At 41.8% G+C, this 22,377-nt stretch overlaps 1 protein-coding gene across 3 annotated transcripts in view; it reads right to left on the bottom strand.

Annotated features, from left to right (window-relative positions):
* Spag17 (sperm associated antigen 17) overlaps window positions 1-22,377 on the bottom strand; it is a 206,119-nt gene that overhangs the window by 159,964 nt on the left and 23,778 nt on the right. For all 3 annotated transcript variants that reach the window (XM_034500547.2, XM_076933023.1, XM_076933024.1), the window contains exons 2-3: window positions 8,152-8,292; window positions 7,491-7,577 (exon numbers count right to left, since the gene is read on the bottom strand). In XM_034500547.2, coding sequence (XP_034356438.1) covers window positions 7,491-7,577; window positions 8,152-8,292 — 228 coding nt within the window. The remainder of the gene's footprint in view (window positions 1-7,490; window positions 7,578-8,151; window positions 8,293-22,377) is intronic.

Here is a 22,377-nt window from a genome sequence, read left to right as displayed (position 1 = left end):
TACACATGGCTGGTTTCCTTTTTGCTTTGTTTCCAAAGCTGTGATACAGTGTCTAAGAGATTTCATCAGGAAAATGTCAGTATCGTGTTGATTGGACCTTATGGTTGCCAGAATAATGGGCCAGATAAATGTCCCTTATCATAAAGTTCACAGATTCAGATATTTCTTCACAGGAACACTAACTAGTCTAGGACTATTGCCAAACTCTTCTTCATCTACAGTATTTTCTCCTTTAATTACCTCCAATTTAAAATACCTAATGACCTCAATACATAATTGCACACATCTGTTTTGTTTGCTTGGTTTTTTTTTTTTTTGTTTTTTTGTTTTTTTGTTTTTGTTTTTTGTTTTTTTGCTTAATGCCTGAAGCTCTTGCTCAAATACAACAAACTCTTGAAGGCAAGGCATTATATCTATTTTATTCACCAAAAAAAAAAAAAATCCATCTATAGATTTGGTTCTTAATAGACCATCACATATATGTGGAATGCATGGAAAATTAAACATTTTTTTTTGCATTTTAATGATGAGAACTGATTGGTTGCTTTGGTCAAAGCTGTGTACCTCCTGCAGGACCAACCTGTTACCTTTGTTTAAGTCAAGTATAAATCAGGTCTTAAGAAACAATGTAGGCCTAGTCTAGGCTATAAAACTGAGAAAATTGCAGGTTGGTAGTCTTATTTTTTTTTTGCTTAACATTTTTATGTGTATGTGCTGTATCACACATGTGTGTGTGGATTTGTGCACCCAAGCACATATGTAGAGACCACAAGAGAACATCAGGTGTCCTGTTCTCTCGCTTCCATCTTATTCCCTTAGATAGGGTCACTAACTGAACCTGGAGCTAGGCTGGCTGCAATCTTGTCCCAACAATCCTGTTGTCTTTTACCCTCCTGGAATTCTTTAGTTATAGGTGCACATGTGGCCACACCTGGCTTTTTACATTGAGGCTGGGGATTTGAAGTCTGGTCCTCATGCTTGTGCAACAAGTATTCTTGCCCATGAACTCATCATCCTGGTGTTTAATTTTATTTCTGATGCATGTTGAAATAACAAATATTTAATGAAGCAAAAATATTTTAACCCCCGAAACCTCCAAAAAGGCTTGTGGTTGCCTTTCTAGTATTTTCATGCTCCCTATACTGCAAGATAACAGCATTTGGTTTGATTGAAAACATAAATTGTTTTAAAAGTTCTAACAATCACCTGCTTTCATGGACATTTACTCCATGCCAGATACCAAGTGTTTTCTATTCACTGTCTTATTTAGTCACAGCTACAACCTTATAATATCATATGTCCATAGTTACAGGCTCTATAGAGGGAAACTCCAGGTACAGGGTGAGGTTACAGGTTTCATAAGCCATGGAGACAAGGATGACCCCAGGTAGTCTGACTGATTGGTGTGTCTACCCAGTGTGTCTATGTTTCACCAAGTCAATATTGGAGGCTGTAGCTGTCTCCAGTGGTTCAGCATTTCAGACAGAGCCCAGGCCTTTCAATTTGCAACTGAGTTGGATGTGTACTGCAATTACCATAACCATGTAAAACTTAACTACAGAAGTGAAAGATTCCTGTTGCCCCAAACATTTTGTGCAAAAGGAACCCATCAAACTAGCCCCAATATGCAACTAAACCTATCAAGTGGATTTTATTGTATTTATACTTTCTTTGTGTTTGCCTTGAGTCAACGGAAGAATGAACAAATCAGAGAGCTACCAAGAGATTTAAACCTTAATTCTAATTGACTAGCATTCCTTGTATTCATGACACTGTTAATTCACAAATGTTTCCAGAACTTTAACTGTTTTCTGTCACACGTGATATAAGTTAGAGGGGAGGTATCCTCGAAGTCAACAGATTACTTAACCTATGTGGCTATTAATTGACCTATATTCTCCCCTGTAAGTATCTTGTGGTAGGTGGACAATAGGATTACAGTCTAAGCCAATTCATACAAAGCTTGAGGGTGGATGAAATGTTAGATAAATTATCACTGATATCACCACTATTGACAAATGTGGATTATTCAGTCTTATTAACTACAGACATAAATAAAATAGTTTTTCTGATGCCTTCTGCAGCATCCATCTGATGAATGCTAGGGATGTGGAGTAAAGTGGAAATTTCTGGCTTTTTTGGAAACTTAATTATGTCATATAATATTTTGCTGGGGCAGACAGGTGAAAGGATGTTTTTTTCTAAAGCAGTCATGTGAAAGAATGTTGACACAGACATGTAAAAGAATGTTTTGCTGAAGCAAATACAGGTGAGGAGATGTTTTGCTGAAGCAGGCATGTGAAAGGATGTTTTGCTGAAGGAGACACATGAGAGGACATGTGATGTGTACATAGAATATAAATATGACCCCATAGACAGTGGGATGAGGCTCTGGCATTGGTTCGCCTTGCTCTGTCTTGTTACTCTTTGCCTTGTATCCTAGTTGCTGATCTTTGCTTGTTGTGACTTTTTAGAGGGTAACTCCAACAAAACACTTCTCATGATATCTTGGTGGCTTCTTGCTGCTTCTGTGAACTCCAGCCAATTGATGGAACCTCATTGTTTCTTCTGGATAGAATTGCCATTGCTGATTTGTGAGTGGTGATTGACTCATGAACTCGACTGCTGAATAGCCCTAAAGAACTATTTCTAAACAGGTCTACAACCCCTGTTTCCGATTAACCTTTCTTTTCTACTACCTTTGGTGTGTGGTGGTCTAGAAGAGAGGTTGAAGCATTTAAGAACCCTTATTAAAGTAGGTTTTGAAATACCTAAGCCAACAATGGTGTATAGACTGTTAGAGGGGCTACATGTATCCAACAGAATCTTACTTTTTCTTGTAGCTGATCCTCCACTGACATTCACATCTTAGAAATATTGACTGGATTCCTGTCTTGACTACACTCCAAACAACATGGCCAGCCACCCTGCAGCTGAACCTCAAGTTTCTTGGCGCTATCATGTCCACTTCATTCCTCTGGACTGATGAGTGTTTGCCATGTAGGTGTGGTCAGTTGCCTGTGAGCTGGGGTGGAGGAGAGCTGGCCAGCAATGGGAGTTTTGTGGATGCCTTTGTCTGAGTGGTGCTTTTCTTTGAAAATAGAGCTACAGGTCTCAAATCTGAAAGGCAAACATATTTGCACCCCAGAAGCACATTCCTAAAGCAATGGAGCCCTGACTTTCCACAACTCCCTGCCCAGCTTGGATCTGACTTTCTCTACTGGCATCCTTCAGCATACAGGGCCCCAATCCATCGGTCTGCTCTTTTTATCAACTTGATAAAGTTCACTTGGTTGCAGTTCTTCATAACCTTCTACTCGGCGATGATTTCCTAGCACACTTTTCCTCCACATCTTTTATTCTTTGGACGAATGTCAGATCCAAAGCCCAAATTTCGATGCAATAACTCCCGGGGTGTTTTTTATAGTCCCAAGGTGGTACTTCTTTGTTACGGCTCAATATTTCTACATTTTACCCCAAGTCTCATTATTTTACATTTATAAATATCAAGCTATATTAATTGGTTCCAGCTTTCAAAATGTTTCTACCCAGAGGTTATTTTCTACTATTTTCATAGTGGTTTTTGAGCCCTGGGCCTGAAGATTGTATGTGGGCCATGTTCTATAGGTATCCCCGGAGGGCTGATGTGGGACAGAAAGGAAAGGATGCACAGGGTCTGGCTCCACTGTATCCTTCTAAGGCTGTACTGGCTGTAATAGCTTCAAAGCATTTCAACAAGTTCCTAGGACATGGCCATCCAGACTTGCCATACCTCACTGAGCAGCCTCCCACTCCGTCTCCTGCAGCAGTTGTTAATACTTTCCCTACAAGTGAAGTTAAACTCACTGGCCTGTAATTTCCTGGTGTGTCCCTAAGCTCCATGAAATAACGGCATTAGCTTGGCTACTTTCCAGTTCTTCCAGAATGTTTTTGTTTTGCTTTAAAACTCAGGACTGAAAAGACCAGGGAACTCTTCCTGCCCCCACCCTGTCCCTTCCCTTGTTTCCTTCACGACATACTGCTCCTTCTGGTCTCGGAACAGCTGCCATTTTAATAATATCAAACCTCTTACGTGTTTTCATGCAGTATTTGTTTTTATCTCTAAAGCATTTATCTATTTTTCATTTTGACAAGGTCCACCCCCAATATAAAGACTCACAACGTCACTGCATGGACTGTTTCTCTGAAGCACAGTCTAAGAAGTGACTTTCAGGCTAGCACTCTAGAAGATAGCAGCCTACTGCCCTATAACAAAGTTTTATCTGCCCTTTCCCTAGAATGTCCTTTTCTACATTTGAATGTCAGGATTTACCCTCCTGTTAGTCAGCACTGAGACAAATGAAAGAGTTGAGGTTTGAGTTCATAAGAAAACAGGAAAACTTGAAGCTGTGTATTTACCTGTGGCACAATCTAAGTTATTTCAACTTCTATCTTTAGATCTTCTAGTTATTGGACTTCCTAGCATAATTTTCCCGAGAATGAAATGGGGGATCATTTATATTTCCTGTTAGATTAGAATGTGAGTTAATTTTTCTTCTTGTTGGTTTTTTTTTTTATTCTTATACAGATCAAAATGTCTTCTTTCTCTGCAGGTGCCATTGTCTCCTCAGAACTTCTCTAGCTTCTCCCCCACACCCTAGCTAAAGCTCATCTCTTTTTCCTTTAGTTCTCCAGTCAGACACTTCCTTGTCCCTTCAGGACCCCACTGACTGTCCTGTATTTTCTGCATGTGTTATCTACTCTTTTAATGAGTGTCTGCTGAATACCTACTGCATGCCAGCCAGGTTTCATATGTTTACTGTTTGTTTTGTCTATAATCCCAAGGCTGCTCCAAGTCTTCACAATAACTCCATTTCTGCCCCCTTGTGCACTGTCCAGATAATGGTTGTACAATGCCAGTGTTTGGCAAAACTTATCAGTATATAATATCTGTAAATCCCCTTTCGTGTGTGTGCATATCCTTAAGTAGCACCGTGTGTGTGTGTGTGTGTGTGTGTGTGTGTGTGTGTGTGTGTGGAGATGCTGCTATGCTCAGGACAGACGATCATCTCCATCCTCAGTAGTGCGCAGTAAGAACAATGAATAATAGCTAGCACTCCCGAGATGATACATGATGAAGACTATTCTCTTTACATGCCTATATGAATGCCTGGCGTGGATGCTGGAGGATGAGGACATGTTTTTCAAAGCAAGAAGGTGAATGAACAGAGGACTTGCAGCGATACCTCCGGGGGTGTTACATTAGCAGACAGCTAAGCAGGCTTTCAAAGGACTATGGTGTATAAATAAAGATGACCATGTATACAGTATCAGGGCTAGATGAACTTGTAAAGTTTCAGAGAAAATTACCCAATTTCAAATGAGTCTGTGTATATACAATGCCAAACCATTCAAACGAAACCTTGAGCGAATCATTCAGGATTGTGGGCTTTGCTAGTTCAGACATTGCAAGTCTCCATTGGAGATATGTAATATCATTCTGACCTGTTCCACTGCTCATGGGTAAGTGTCACTGTAGTGGGGTCTTGCTTTAACTGGTTGCTACTAATCAAACACAAGCTAACAAACTAGGGAGTCCAACAGGTTAACTCTGTCTAAAGTAAAAAAGAAAAGACTCTGGCTTAAAGTCAAGGAGAATATCCTACAAGTAGAAATGAATACACAATTATATTTATATTATATGTATATATATAATATGTGTATATTATATACACATAGTCTTCATGGTATTTCTGAGTTCTTAATCCAAAATGGAGATCCAAAAGGAAACAAGGCTCATGATCTCCCCAAGGCCACGTTACTTTATTATACTATCCCTTCTCCTAGTGGCCGCGTTCCCTTGGAATAGAAAATGCAAGAGTTCCTAAGTATGTTCTAAGGAGCTTGTCTGCAGAGGTTTCCTACTTGCTTCAGACCATGCACATAAAAATAGACTCCTGAGCAGGCGTCCCCTTGGCTCAAATGTCCAGAGGCTCCAGAAGACTCTTACTTCTGAGCCTCTTCTTCCATGACCACTTATGCTTGCTGCTCCCCACAGGCATGGATCAGGTCTCTTCAGATGTGAGATGAGAAATGCAAATGTAGCTCTCTCCAGATGTGACCTATCCTAGGCCAGTGCTGACCAGGAGCCTGTGCTTGCTTTATGCTCTTTGTCATTCTTGTTCCAGTGATTGATGGTAATGAATTTCTGGTGCCTCTAAGGCCTCATCTCTGTGGTGCTCCACCCTGCCTTCCTTTTTCCTTCTGGAACCATTCAGAAAACCAAGTGTGGGAGGCTTCTTGCCCAAATGCTCCAGTGGAAGAATGTGGGGGAGCCAGATGTGAGAGGGACCTCCCCTGAGTGAAGAATATGCAACCAAGAGTCCCAGCACATGTTGGAGAGGGATGGCTTTCTAAGTAAACCCTGGATTTGTAGCATCGTGCTATCCCACATCCAAGTCAAAATGCCTGTCCAGATTAAACGTCAAAACTGCCCTGTTATCATCTCTGTGCTTTACTGGGTATCTTTGAAGAAGAAAGAATTCTTTGGGGGCCTAATTGATCCCAGGCCTGATACTTGGACATGGATTTCCACGACCACTTCAGAAGAAAAAAAAAAAACTATTTTAAATCCAGGTATCACATAATGTTTCAACTGGTGAGCACGCATTCAGAACATTGTAAGAAATGATGGGAAGTGTGTAATTTGACTGTGCTAGTGGAGTTAGTTTGCCAAAATGTTGAGAGCCCTGTGGCAAGAATTAATGCCAAGACATTTGCAGTACTGTCAACTAGCAACAACTACAATGAAACTTGCTCAGACGGCACTCAGGCTTCCTACAGACGTCACTGTGGAATCATTCAAGATCCAGGGCATGGCAAAAAAATTATTAGTCACCAACAAAATGAAGTGCAAACAAGTTTGTCTTTGAAAAGCCCTTACATCCTCATGTTTTAGGTCTGCATGGCCATTAAATAGTGCCTAATTAAGTGTAAGTGATATTATGATATTTTTATGTCTCTTGAAAGCCCTAAGTTAGATAGTAATGAGGTAAGGTAAGAAGAAATCCTTTTTGCACTGAGCCTGAGTTGTAAGCCTTCTGCATGAGCACACAGGCACATGGGCACATCGGCACACTGGCTGGGCCTTTGTATCAAGCAGCTGCTGTCAATAGAGTGGTGTGCCACTAATCTGAGGGAAATAACAAGTTTTACATTGATTAAAGTGAGCAGTAAAATGTGCACAAAATTTGCTAGCTGCTGGAAAACCACTCAAGCTGAAGGCTCTTTAAATGGGAAGAATGATAATGTAATGGGTAATCTAGGTACGTCTACTCTTAAAGGCAGGGTTGTGGAATGCGCATATGTCTGGACTATAAGGAACAAACAATCAGTAAACAGTGGAAATTCACTTTAAACATTGAATTAATTTTTTTTAAGGTATTATACTGGACTCCAGTTTTCATGGCTGAACATTCCAAAAATCTCTTCGGACAGACACAGTCACTCACCTCAAAATGTAACGGTAAACTGCCAGTTGTTGGCTTTTTCCCCTTTTTAGCTGTAGCAGCTCCAGAAAGTGCCTGTATTTCATCCATCTGCAACAAAGGTGAATTAACTTGTAACGAATGAAAGATTAAAGGGACACATGGATCTGTGACACTTTCTAATACATTGGTGGTTTAAATTAAGCCACGAGGGAACTTAGCAAAAAAGTAGACGTGGTATTTATAACCTCTAGTCAAGGTGCTGGTACCTGCATGAGTGTGCACCACCTGACAGCTCTTCTCCATACCCTCATCGCCCTCTGACTGAAGCCAACTTGGATTCTCTACAGACATTGTTTTTCAATTAGTCTTGTGCTTTATTTAGTCTACTCTTTCATTATAGTCTAACCTCGTAGTAAATAATTCCTCAGAGACCTTTGCATGGTGCCTGGAATATTTACAGAAATCTTTGTCATTGAGATGAAGTTTGAATGGACTACAATGATGAAAAGGTTAGTTCTTCCAAAGGCAACATTTTACACTAATTCTCAGGGTTTGTGTACTTAAAAGTAATCCATCACAAATAACGAAGTAGTCCAAAGTAGTGTTGTGTATTCTAACATTTCAATCTACAAATCTAAGGAAGGATGACTTTTGATGTTCTGAGGCAGAAAGGGACAGGTACCTGACGGAGAAGTTCTTTCCATGACACAATACTGAAGAGTTTCCGCTGAGGGATTTGGACAACCAGGTCAAGGGCATGAATGAGAAGCTCATCCTCAATTCGGTTCCCAACCACAAAGGCGATGGAGGCCTTCCAATCATTCTGTTACAAGAGTAGACAGAATTAGCTGCTAAGGTGTTCTTCACTGCGAGGTTTTGTGTCAAAGGCTCTCACTGAAAACCAGGAAACCTTTCCTATTTTACTTAAGGACAGAGTTGACCTTGGAATACATGAGAGATTGATCAAGGCAGCCACAAGGTGGCAGTATTTTGCCAAATTTTATGCAACTTGACAGCAACCAGTTTTCTTTTCTTTTTTTTCTTTCTTTTTTTTTCCTTTTTTCTTTTTTCTTTTTTTTTTTTTGGCAACCAGTTTTCTTAAAAAAAAAAAAAAAAAAAGGAAAACAAGTTCTGAAGGCTCACATCCCAGTAAAATGCTATGCTCCCTCCCCCACCAAATTTTGCTATTGTAATCAATATATGATTCATATGCCACAAATGTATATTAAAATTCAGTCTCAAAACAGTAACTAGCCATTGTTTCATTTCCTGGTCCTTTCTTTAGACAGTAACTCTAAATAGTGTTACTTTTATAAGAAATCAAACAGTAATTGGTAAATGTTGGGTGACACTGAGCCAGCTGCTAGTGAGAACCAGCAAACACCTTCTCCTCTTACTGTAACAAGAATGTGACTGCTAAATCACAGAAGGATTCTTCCCACGTCTAGGAAGAAGGCTAAAATGTTATTCTTGGATGTGGAATTTTGTCTCAAACAATTTAAAGAAACAAGTTTACTAAAGACAAGGATCTCACCTGACAATTCCTTTATCTCTGTTTATTCTAATTTCTATTGGAAAAGGTAAATCCCTGGGACACAGAGGAGGACTATGTGCACTTCCCCCCAACTCTCAGCACCCCCTGCTGTTTGCAAGGAGGCTGGTTTCTGTTTCTGAATGGGAAACAGTGTCAAGGAAAAGGTAGGACAAGCACCCACAACAAAGATGCTATGGAAAAATGATGAAAATAAGGGAAGGCACCCCAGCCACATGACCCCACTAGGCCTCAGTGTCTTCCTATACAAAATAAAAGAGTGGGCATGGCAGTATCTAAGCTACCCTCTAGCTCACTAGTTCTCAACCTGTGGGGTACAACCCTTTTCAGAGTCAAATGGCCCTTTCACAGGGGTTGCCGAAGACCAGAAAACACAGATATTTGCAGTACAAGTTGTAAGAGTAGCAAAATTACAGTTATAAAGTAGCAACAAAAGTAATTTTATGGTGGGGGAGTCACCACAGTATGAGGAACTGTATTTAAGGGTGGTAGCATTTAGGAAGAGCATTAGGAAGGCTGAGAACCACTTGTTGTAGCTACCTTTAGAGGCCCAACATCAGTGAGTTTTACTTACTCTTGGCAGCTGCCAAACAACTGGAAATTTTCGTGTAGTTGCTGCTGTTGTTGATGTGAAATGTGTAATTTTGTGTGGCTCTTTCATACTCTGTGCTGTTCATAGGCTGATGTTGGAGCAGAATCAAGGGGAGAGGAGGAGAACAGGGTCCAATTGCCATCAAGTAGGAGCTGTCTGCAGTGTTGCTGTCTGCAGTGTTGCTGTGTGCAGTGCTGCTGTCTGCAGTGTTGCTGTGTGCAGTGCTGCTGCCTGCAGTGCTGCTGTCTGCAGTGTTGCTGTGTGCAGTGCTGCTGTCTGCAGTGTTGCTGTGTGCAGTGTTGTTTTGTGCAGTGTTGCTGTGTGCAGTGTTGCTGTGTGCAGTGTTGCTGTGTGCAGTGTTGCTGTGTGCAGTGCTGCTGCCTGCAGTGCTGCTGTCTGCAGTGTTGCTGTGTGCAGTGCTGCTGTCTGCAGTGTTGCTGTGTGCAGTACTGCTGTCTGCAGTGTTGCTGTGTGCAGTACTGCTGTCTGCAGTGTTACTGTCTGCAGTGTTGCTGTGTGCAGTGTTGCTGTGTGCAGTGCTGCTGCCTGCAGTGCTGCTGTCTGCAGTGCTGCTGCCTGCAGTGCTGCTGTCTGCAGTGTTGCTGTGTGCAGTGTTGCTGTGTGCAGTGCTGCTGCCTGCAGTGCTGCTGTCTACAGTGTTGCTGTGTGCAGTGCTGCTGCCTGCAGTGCTGCTGTCTACAGTGTTGCTGTATGCAGTGCTGCTGTCTGCACTGTTACTGTCTGCAGTGTTGCTGTGTGCAGTGCTGCTGCCTGCAGTGCTGCTGTCTGCAGTGTTGCTGTCTGCAGTGCTGCTGTCTGCAGTGTTACTTTCTGCAGTGTTGCTGTGTGCAGTGTTGCTGTGTGCAGTGTTGTTTTGTGCAGTGCTGCTGTCTGTAGTGTTTCTCCATGTAAACTTAATATATAGCAAGATCCACCCAGTGTCCAGTGTTATTGGGAGAACATAACCACATATGGAAATAGAAAAATGTGTGCTTTACTTACAATGTGTTATGTTTGCATGCATGTAGGTAGGTGTGCCTTTGATTTAAACTCTGATATTAAAATCAAAACAATCTTTTTGGATGAAAAATTGTATATATATACATGGAGAGAGAGAATTTTTTTTTTTTTTTTTTTTTTTACTTTCTGGTTCTAAACGGTGTGATATTTTAACAAATAGTTTAGAAAAGAATTTCATTGCCACAAACTGACCTTCCTTGCACCGAGTACCACCCTTAACCCTCCCACCACATCTGCATCTACAGAGAGAGCTGAAGGAGGAAAGTCTCTTCCCTTCCCACAGAAAAGTAGTCATTGCTCCTGGGTAGGCAGTGTGTTAAAGTTCCAACAACGAAAACTGCTCCTCACTCCCTTCTTCTCCTTGCAAGTTCCTTTGCTAATATTTGAAATCTAATGATGACAAAAGTTTGTCTTTCAGCTCTTTTAAAGACAATTCCAGAAGAGGGTGCTGTAACCCATCACCTATCTACCCATTAGGATCCGGTGTCAAAGGCAGATGTTGACCATTCCAGACAAGAAGAAAGAGGGGAAGCAGAGGAAGGAACTAACAATTACTGTGGATCTGCCATGTGCTGGGCACATGTTACCCCACAGAACCCCTAAGTAACTCTGTGAAATAGGCACACCGGTATAGTTTAGATGGAAAGGCAGGTCCAGGAGTTCAACACTTTGATTAAGATAATTTTGGCAGAAAACCATCTCGGGATTATACTGAAAGCCGACAAATCTCTGATTGTCTCAGGACAGTTCTAAGTCATTAGAATCAGAGGGACATTACCAATATGTTACTAAGACGAAGATTTACCATACTTGAAAAACTATATGGTGCCTTCAGAAATGACTTATGTTCGACCTTTAAAACACTGTAAATCACATTTTTAAAAAAATGGTATTTTACAGAGGATGAGAGGTCAAGGGAATCTTCTAAGTTTCTCTCTTCAGAAGCTCAGTGCTCTGCCTTTAAAAACCAAACAAGTTCTTTTTTCTTTTTCTTTTCTTTTCAATTCACGGTCCTTAAGGTATCCCTGAGGTCACACTGAGAGAGTTCATCTAAGCTCCAGCAGGGACACTCTCCCCACTTGATAGGGCTGAGAAGTCTACCCACAACCCAGTTTCCACCCACACCCTGGGGCCTTAAAAAGCTACCTCCACATTGGTTCTGTCCTGTGAAGCAGGATCCGCAAAGACTGTTGTTAGAGCTACAGTTTCATGTCTGATCAGATGGCCTGGGCCCCAGGCAGGAGACAGGAGATAGAGTGGCCCTTCAGGTGTGGAGGATGCCTGTAGGGAAGGCTGCACAAACTCCTGGCTGCAGCAGGGGGCAGCGGGATGCTGGGAAATGCACACTGCTGGAGGCAGGAAGCCTGGAGGGTAACTAAATAACAGAGGCTCTAAAAATAGACTTCTGGGTCTTTCTGTTAGCATTCCATGAAAACTGCAGGTTGCAAATCTCTATCAATGACAACAGCTTTAAAAGTAGGACATTGTTTTAGAAAAAAAGGGACACAAACAATGATTTGGTAAAATTTTTTTTTTTTTTTTGTTTTTTTTTTTTTTTTTTTTTGCCTTCTCCCCTTAAATCCCACTTTAACATACAGTTAAACAGAGTCCTTGGGTTTAAATTCACAAGGAAGCCAGAGAAGGTTGGTATAGTAAGAACGAATACTGACCAAGAGAGAGGGAGATGGCAGTGCCATGTCACAGCCAAGAGAAGACACTTCTGAGGACAGTAGTGTTCTACCTGTAGGAGGGTTTGAGACAGCTCAGGACGTTTGTCTTTAACAGGAGCTGAGAAATGAAAACTGTCCATTTTAGGAGGCACAGTGGCTGAATATATTCAGTGGTGAGGGAGAAGACTTTTTTTTTCCTGGCATACCCCAACACCTTGACAAGGAAGGTGTCTCTCTGCTACCTGGAGACATATATGACACACAGATAATGCTGTGTGATTGATAAAGTTGGTCAAAGGTGGAACGAAACCATGTATGGACACAATCCATTACCTTCTATTTGCTTAACCAGTCTTACCTAATTTGAAGCCCGGCAGGAGGGCGACTCAACCCAAACACTTACATGTAGTCTCCTAAGGCAAGAAAGCATTCAGTACATGCAGGGAGCCTGGCCAGCTCACAAAGTATCCAGTCTCACAGACATGGGGTGACTTAGAACTATTTTTCTTTCGTATATTAAAAATTCTCCAAATTTCACTAGGCATTCCGTATTCTAATGTGATTATAACAACTCTTTCACTAGTAAGCGAGACACAGCCTCTGGACAATGGGGCTGTGACTTCTTCCCCTCATTAGCAGGAGCAGTGAGCTGAGACTCTGAGGAAAGACAAGGGAATGCTGCGCCAGTGGTAGCCTTCTATAGCACTTTCTGGGAGGAGGTTTCCATCGGCCTCTACCCAGAACTGACCTGAGAGCTTTCATTAGAAAAAGACATATAAGGGTCTTAAGTGAAATCCATGCAGTGTTGAAGAAGCCGGGGTTTGCTGAGAGCTGTTTAATATAAAGGATCAATACTCAGCTGGAAAGAAACCTTTCTGTCCTACAGATTTACCATCTACCACCAAATAGACAGGGTTCGGGAACATCTTTCTCAGGCTAGGTTTTATCTTTTTTTTCCTCTTTCAAAAGAAGACTTGGCTCTGCATCAGCAGAGGAGTGTTAGTGTGGGCTTTTGGCCAGGAGAAGAAATATTTTCATTACCTCAAACTGGCTGCTACAGTTGTATCTGTTAAGAAGGAATTTTTTAACTGTAAACTACGTTGAAAGCTGAGGTTCAATAACAGACACGGTGTGCAATAAACAAGTATGATATTAATAACCACAACATGATTTTACCTGACTCTCCTTATTAAGCAGGTATTTATCAGAGACCATCTTCTAATTACGTAGCCTTCATAATTTATCATAAAATGTAGTTTGTTATATTACTGTGTACTGCAATGAGAGATCCTTATTTAGGAATCAGAGCATTTGGCTGTCATATTTTCACGAGACAGAGATTATGCTTTATATACTGGTGCCCCTGCAGTGCCTGCCAGGAACAGGAAATAGAGTCAGACTCTATGTAAAGGCACGGGATGCATTTGGACACCTGAGGACTTTGACTCTTGGAATTGTAAAATGTGAGAAAGTAACACACTAGGTAGCAGTGGGGTACACATTCTGCAGTCCTTCAGTCCCTGAGAGCAGAACGCATTGGATCTGACCTGGCATGAGTCCTACCAGGGGTCAGTTACAAGGATTTGGGGCCCTGTGATACATGTTTTCCTGAGAGTGACTTGGGTGAACATGTGACGCAGGAGGGAACTAGGCTGCTCAGGACACACAAACAACAGCATTAACTACAAAGCCAGTCCTCCTTGATTCCCTCCTTCTTGCTCCTTTTCATCACTCATCAAAATGATGTCCTGGCTTCTCTTCCCTTCACCTGTCACACAGAGGCCACAAGTTCTGTGAGCTGAAATTCTATAAGCTTCAGTCATTGGGGAATGTGAAGGTACAGCAGGGGGAGAGAAGGCATGTCTCAAGGAAGCAGCTCACCACACTAGCTGCCCAGAATCCAGTAGAGAGTTACATGGCCTAAACCTGTCCTGCCAGCAGTACCACCTCTCACTCATGTTAGTCTATGGTCTCTATCCAGGGGTACATGAGAGCCAATGGCCACCACTCTCTTCAATAATGTCCAGCTTCAAGGAGCCTGCCACAGAAGTAGCACTGTAATTGGTGAATGCTACATACCGGGGTGTTCTACCTGGAAGCAAGCTGTTAGTCACTTCCCAGCAGCACCCTAGGGTGAACTAAATGTGTAAGGCTGACTTAGCCGACATTTTTATTGAAGAGGCCATGGCTATCTCTGAGAAAGTACTGAGGAGTACAATGGAGTTTATTGCCATGGGCTCACCTACAGCTCTCCCCCAAAGCATCCTGTAGCATGGCAGGATGGATTGCTGAGTATATATTTTTTGATGTTAGCCCAGGTATAACCCAACCTTAAGTATTTTTAAGTAGAAGACAAGCTATATACAGAGGAACCCCTGGGAGAGAAGCTGGGGCAGCCCACCATGTGGCTTCCCTTCCCTCTGGTCCACTCCTCTCTTCCCATTATAGTATCTACAAATTGAAGCCACTGCCAGGTAGTCCCTTGACAGGTGAGGAGGCTTCTGCACATTGCAGTCATTTTTGGGATGAACACTGGTGCACAGTGATTAAGAGTCCCAGTTTGGAAGAAAGCATGACTTGATTCAAACTATGGCAGACTAAGCTGTGGAGGCCCTGGGTAAATGACCCAACTTTGCTGTTTTCCATGTAGAAATGAAGACAGCAATGACAAATCCTACCTCTCTGGATTGCTGTGAAGACTGAGTGAAAAAAAAGAGTTTCCTGATACCATTCTCTAGCAGTAAGTATAGCTGATACCATGAATATTAGTGGGGTGGAGCTCTTACAGGTCATTGTCCTAACATGGATGCTTCAGACACAGTGAGCATATGGTTGATTCAAGAAAAAAACACTATCAAAATATCAATATTAGCATTGTCAAAATCAAATGTTGATTTGAATGATGGTTTGTAAGACAATTTTCTCTTTGAAAATAATAAAGGTAAAAAAATAATAATAAAGGTGACATGACTCTAAAATATTTTGTTTCCTTGGAAAAGAAGGCCCAGGTCCCCCCCCCCGCATACCCTCCCCCCCCCCACACAGAGTATTTAAAATACTAAAGGTGTGCTCATGTGGAGTTGTGTGGGACAGGACATTAGACTGTGGCAGGAGGTACTTTTCTGTGAATTTGGATACTGTATAAACTCTCGGAAATACTAGAACACTAGACAACATCAACCATAACACAACACAATGCACTGGAGATCAGCCAGGTGGCTTCAATCTGTAGATGTGTGCACTTGGTTTCATCGGGAGGCAAACGGGTGCTCAGACAACCACGTGGAAGAAGTGTCCCCCAGAGAACTCCTCACTAGAAGTGAGATCTGCTTCCACACTTCAAAAGTGCAAACGGGCCCTTGTTTGCAGGGGAACAGCACACGTTAAGCTGGTTAATTTTTGTGGCTCTAGATATAAAACACAGATGTCCATTCAGGGTTAGTTCCTATGAACAAAAGGAAAGGGAGTGAAGTTTCTGGCCCAGGGCTGAATTCTGGCTCCACCACGCCTTCAAGGTGTAATGAAGTTTACCACCTATTAGACTCGGGGTCTTAAGGGCTGAGTTGCTAATTAGTTAAGTAAATAAACCCCATGCCTCTATTGCTGGGACCACTTTATTTTTCTTCAGGGTACCCACATATTAAAATGGATTCCCAGAATTCCTAGAGTCGTTCAGAGGGCGCCTTGCTAACTAACAGTGGTCTTTTCTGCAATGGAAAAGGTTCTAGGACATGCCATCTAGACTGCTTTGTAGTCATCCCACATACTTGCCATATAACAGCTTTCCTTAAATGCTTCTTGAACTCGGTGGCCAAAACCACACTAAAGAGAAGGTTTACACATGCTTGGTATGGAAAGGGTGACTGAGTGTGTGCTGTTCTATCAGCTGCTCTTGGCACTGTGGAGGGAACTAGGCTTCTGAGACACTGAGATGTGTGTGTGTGTGTAAGAGAGAGAGAGAGAGAGAGAGAGAGAGAGAGAGAGAGAGAGAGAGAGATTGCCTTTGATGTCTCTACAAAGTTGTGAATGTCTGATTCTTGGTGATGAGAACTCGGCAGTCTACAAATAGCTGTACTGTGCATGTTTTCAGTGGCTGTCTGGTTTCTCTTGTCTTCATAAGTGTTAAAAATGATCTCTAAAATTAGTGAAGTGTAGCCGGAAGGGAAGGGCACATTGCTCAAGTGGTATCTGATTCTGTCTTGCAGTCTTTTACCCAAATAGCCATGTGCTAATTTTTAAGGCTCTGTTTCCTCATTATGAAAAAAAAAAAAGTAGACACAATAATGCAGCCTTCGAAGGAAGGTGCTGGGCTCTGATGGACAAATAACGTAGCATCACTTTGTAAGTTGTTGAGCACTGTACAGAAGGATCCGATCAGTATCTACAAGGGAAATAACTGGCTTCCCAAAGAAAGTTCTGCAAACCTGGGCTAGAAGAGATCCTTTCTCCTGGGATTCTAACTTCAGACATATCCTTAGGATCGTCTTTAGATGATTTAGCCTTTGGCTTAGGCTGTTTGGTTGTTGGTGGTGGTGTTTTTGTTTGTTTGTTTTTGTTTTGTTTTCTTTTCATTTTTCAGAGTCCTTGGCCCATCCCAGCAATCTAGCACGTGAGCCTAATTCAGTTTTGCTCCATGCATCAGAGAGTTTTAAGGCAGCTATTAAAACACCACATGGAAAAGCTTTGCAGGGAATTCTACTCTGCAGAGAAACCACAGAAACCACGACACACCTTAACTCTCTCCCCACCCCCACCAGTTGGCTACAATTACAGCTCCATTATGCTGGGCTCTCCAACCAGTTTTATTGCTTGGAGCAAAATCTGAGGTCCAAAGTGAACTTCAGAACATAAAAAGTAAGGCAGGCTCAGAAAAAAGAAACAAGTTTCTTTGGCTTTTCAAACAACAAATATTACATATCAGAGACATTCTTCTACCAGAGGAGACCAGGGAGGGCCAAGCAGAATTCTACTAATTGCTCCACAAATGTAAAATTGGAATCAGGGACTCACCCCAAAGAAAGGGCTCTCTTTTCATCAGTACACATTAAAAGCGATGCTCTTTCATCAACTCCTTCATCGGGCACCCAGCCTTCTTCTCCTTTCCTCAGATCCCCTCAAGGTTGAGTCACTACCTTCCACGTTAAAACTTCAGACAGATTCCCAAGATGGAATTGGACCCCATGTAGCTCTTTTCCTCTCATGTCCAGCCTCCCACCTCATCTCAAATGTTGCCTATCCACTAAGCTTTGTATTGTATTCTGTGCCTTTACATGAGGCTTACCCAGAGGAAGCAAAACAAATAATATTCTCCTTGATGACCCATGCTGGCCTTCCTCATAGCTGCTACTTAGTTAATGGTCATGGAAAATCCATGTTCTTGAAGTTAGTGCAAGGGTCTGTCCCCCACTCCCCAGCATAAGATTTGCTACCAGGACACTGATCATCTTTAATTTGTCTGAATGAGGACACAATATCCCAGGTTACTTCTGACAAACTCAAGGGTCCAAGACTACTCTGGTCACAAAGTCTATCCTATTATATCTAACTCAATGAAATATCCAACAGATGACATTGTTTTTGAAAACAAAACTGTAATCTCCTCTGTTTTGTGAGCAGGACAGAAATGCTTTGCTTACTTATATGTTCTGTTTGTAGATCTAAAAATACGGTCTCCAGATTACACTGTCAGACAGAAGGGCAAAGGGCAGGTCCAGATGTTCTGGAATGTTGAATTTTTATCAAGGAAAATGGGGACAGATGGAGTGTCTCTAACTTCTCTATGAGTATATAAGAAAACATATGGGGACCTACCTTGGGCAACAACAACAAGAGGCCACCTAGGTCACTGAGTTGGTTTCTTGCCTCAATTCAACAAAAATTGAGTTAACAGTTTAGTTCAACAAGCTCTTACTAGATGAGACTGATGGAATAAAGCACAGAGAATACATAAACATAACTAAGACAGCAGTTTGCTAGTGAGCAAGTGATGCCTGAATCTCAGCGTAGGGGTAGTTTAGCCTAATCCCTTGTTTGGCCAGTTTATCAGGGGAGATTGGACTCTCTGTTCCTCTTCGGAGCTGTTCTGGGTGGCCATCCTGACTTCTCTAGCTGTGTGGGATTCAGAGTTTGAGTAGGTAATCAAGAGGCAGATTTTTCTTTAAGTGGGGAAACTGGGGTAAGACTCTAAATTGACAGTCAAGGTCAATCAATCTTGGTGGGAGAACAGCCCCTCCCACCAATCTTGGTGGTGTTTGTCAGGATGTGTGGGTGCCTAATAAAATCCTTAAGCCTTCTCTTCCAAGAGTGCTTGAGAGTTTTTCAGGGTTCAGCTCAACTATCCTTTTAAAGGATTCTTCTAGGAGACAGATTAAAAGAAGTGGAGATGAACATGAGACAAGGCAGTGTTGAAGGTAGAGGAGTGGAGGACACACACAGGCAGGGCAATCAAGTCACCCATGGTTTTAGCAGGAGCAGTTCCAACCACTGGTACTGCTTCTGGCTCATTCCTCCATCCTCACACCCCCATAACTCACACATCTCCTTTACAACACGAGTCTCATTTATAGCCCATGTAACAAAGCAGACCCAGTGATTATGATAAATCTCAAGCCCTAGATCTGCTTATGGTTGTTAATTTTCTCCAATTACACAGGTACATGGGCTCCATTTATTGGCTATATCAGGGTAGTAACTCATAATAATTATTCCTTTCCTATTGGTTCCCCAACAGAGCTCTTACAATAGTTCTTTCAAAGGTGTAATAGAAAGAACACTGAATGGAGTACTGGAAACCCTGACTGTTAGTCCTGATTCCAGCCACGGGTTTTTTGGAAAAATATTTGAATACTCACAACCTGACCTATGAGAAGAAATAATTCTTTCATTAGAGTCATTCATTCATTCAACTAAGACCCATTGAGGAATGGTCAACACTGAAGTGGGCTTTGAAATAGAGTGGGTAACTTAAGGCACCAAGCCTCACTCAGCCACAGCCTCTGGAAGATGAAAAATTGTTCTAAGTTCAACTATTTCATACCTAGAAATCAGTGTATGAATCTTCCATATTGGCTATTACCTTACATGATAATTCATTCAGTCATACTATTTGTTAGGAGGGCACTTATGTGGCATGATCTTAGAAATAAAAGATATAAAGAAAATCACACAAAAACAAAGCTACACATAAATTGATGGAGTGAATATATATATATATATATATATATATATATATATATATATATATATATTCAGATAGAACTCAAAACACAGTACTGAACAAAATCCAACCACAGAATCGGTTAGGATCATGTGAGAATACCTGTGTGCCAGTTCTCCCTTTCACCCTCTGTGTCTAGGACAGCACCTCTAGCTTAGCACCTCCACTATTACTCATTAGTGGAATCATAACCTGAGAACTACAGGCTTTTATTTTTGGGTCTACACAAGTGGACTAAGCTCAGAGGATGTGCACTGGACCCTGCTATCTTTAGTTACAGTTGCCCACAAGAGCATATGTAGAAGGTTATTTACTAGAGCATGAGTAATCTTCAGTGGTTACACCGCTGAAGAAGGTAGTACCCCTTCTTCCAGCACCATTAATGGCTATCAGTCTCTCATGGCGAGGTAGAGGTTCAAAAACCTTTCCCTCTTCCGTGAAAAATGTTGCCAGGTTCGGTCTTGTGCAAGTAGCCGTAGCTGCAGTGAGCTTATGAGTGTGTCAGTCCCATTGTGTCCAGACGCACTGGTTCCAGAGGTCTGCCCAACCTCAGGCTCTTGCCATCTCTCTGCCTCCCTCAGCCTTGGCTGCCGAGCGGGGTAATAGGTATGCCCTGTTGACTACCAAGCATAGCACAGTCACTCTTTTTCTGCACTTGGAGCAGTTGCTAGACTGTACTTCTGACTCAGTATGAAGACTTCTACTCTGATGCTTTCCCTTCTTCTCCACATCAACATACCTACAACTGACTCCTTTACTTCTTTTATTGTCTACAAACAGTATGATACAAACATTCCCCATCACAAAGAGTAAAAACCACACAGTTGATTCTACTAACTTAGTTTCTCAAATGTCTATGTCTTCTGGTCATCACAGCTTCTGATCCTTTCCCCTTGTTTTCTTGGTTGTGTAGCCAATGACTTCTCTCCCCATTGAAACTGCACCTTCCCTTTTACTTTATTATTTGTATGCATTTTAATGAAAATAAAATTATATCACCTTTGCCCTTTCTTTTTTCCCCTCCAGGCCCTCCTGAATGTTTCCTCACATCTCTGCCTTGCTCAGCCCAATCTCTTTCTTCAGTATGCCCCCCTTTTAGGTGAAATGCGTGCTACAATTGTGACTTTTTGCGTGAGCACTCCAGTCCACCGTGGCCACACCTGCCTTTGAAGCAGTTACCAGTTCCTCCCCAGCAATGTATCACTTACTTTGTGCTCAGCACCTTAGTGAGTGTGTGATTGCATGAGGATCATGCTTGCTAAAGTATGGGTCATCTGAATTGTATGCCCTGTCTTAACTCAATGAGTCTAGGATTCAGACTAAGAACTTGTATTTGTTCAGTACGTTCCTGAGTGAACATGGTGCTTCTGGACCAGGGATCAGACTGTTAGAACCACTTGTGCCTTTTTTTTTTTTTTCAGATGTAATGTCTGGGTGCCAGGAATTCTCCATTATTCTTTTCCCTATTGACCTCCCCTTTCTACATACCCAAGTAGTTAATAGAACATTAATTTAAAAGGAAAGAAATAATGTTTTCAGTTGAACTTAATTACTCAATGAAGCCATGTCAAACATTCACATTTTAGAGTCCAGGCCAAGAAGTCTTTCCTATTGGATTAATTTAAAACAGTATGTCAAATACAGTTGTGCAGTATGTCAAACAAAATTGACTTCTAGCTGCTTGTTCATTCTGATGACACCTTTCACTGACCATGTAAACTCAAATGACTTTAAAGACCTTTTCTTGGTAGCTGAATTGTAAAACAAAGAGGTAAACTTTTAACATCCTGCTTTGGTTGGACGAATTATGAGAATAATTATAAGATTGTAAGAATGATCTGAATTGGAAATGATGCTGATAGATAAAGCCAAGAAAAGCGATGTTGCCAAAGGAGCTTGGGGCAGACTTTGAGTGACATTCTCCTTGCATAGGTGAAGGGGACTCTACAGGGCGAGCCATGGAGCCTGAGTGTAGTGCTCAGTGGACTGAGGTGACATCAACTAGTCAACAGTAGGCCTTCACCTCACACTCAGATTTCACATCACCAAAAATTCAAAAGACATGGTTAAAATATTTAATCTCTATTATGACTGCCATTGTCAACTTCTTTTCCACTAATCCTTTCTTAGGGTTACACCAAATTCATAACCTGTGCACAACAAGTAAAATAGTAGTTTTGATATTTTGTTTTTGTAGTGACTATAACAAGTATAAAGAAATGTGTTCTTGTTCAGCATGATTGCCTACCTGACAAGATTTAGAATCACATAGAAGACAAACTCTGAGCATGCCTGTGAGACTGTTTCCAGAGAGGTGTAACTGAGGTGAAAAGACTCCCTCTGAATGTTGGTAGCCCCGTACCATGGGCCGGGGTTCCAGATGGAATGAAAAGGGACCTCCATCTGGGCACCAGCCTTCTTCTCTGTTTCCTGACTTTGATGTGATGAGACTAGTGGCCTCATGTTTCTGCCAGACAGCACAGCCAGAGGTGCTCCCACTGTGATGCTTCCCCAACCTTACTGGATCAAACCCTCAAACACTTGAGGCAAAATAATCTCTCTGTCATTAAACTGCCTTCATTGGGTAATTTGTCACAGCCACAAGAAATGTGACAGATGGACCAGTATCTTTAATAGGTGACAGGAACAGAGGAATAGGTCACCTCAGTGTTTCTAAACTGAACGAGTGTAGTCATGAGTGTGGGAAGTGCTTTTCTGTTCAATATATACCTAGTGAGAAATGTCTATATTGCCTGGGCCACCCCAGGTCATACATTATAATCATATTTAACAGAAAATGAATAAGAAAAACACGCAAAGGGAATGGTGAGTGTTGAAGACAAGGAAAACCAGGAAAC

The sequence above is a fragment of the Arvicanthis niloticus genome, chromosome 4 (genome assembly GCF_011762505.2).
Source record: "Arvicanthis niloticus isolate mArvNil1 chromosome 4, mArvNil1.pat.X, whole genome shotgun sequence".
Classification (NCBI taxonomy): Eukaryota; Metazoa; Chordata; class Mammalia; order Rodentia; family Muridae; genus Arvicanthis; species Arvicanthis niloticus.
Note: the sequence above shows the minus strand (reverse complement) of the source record. Positions and strands in the feature narration are given on the sequence as shown.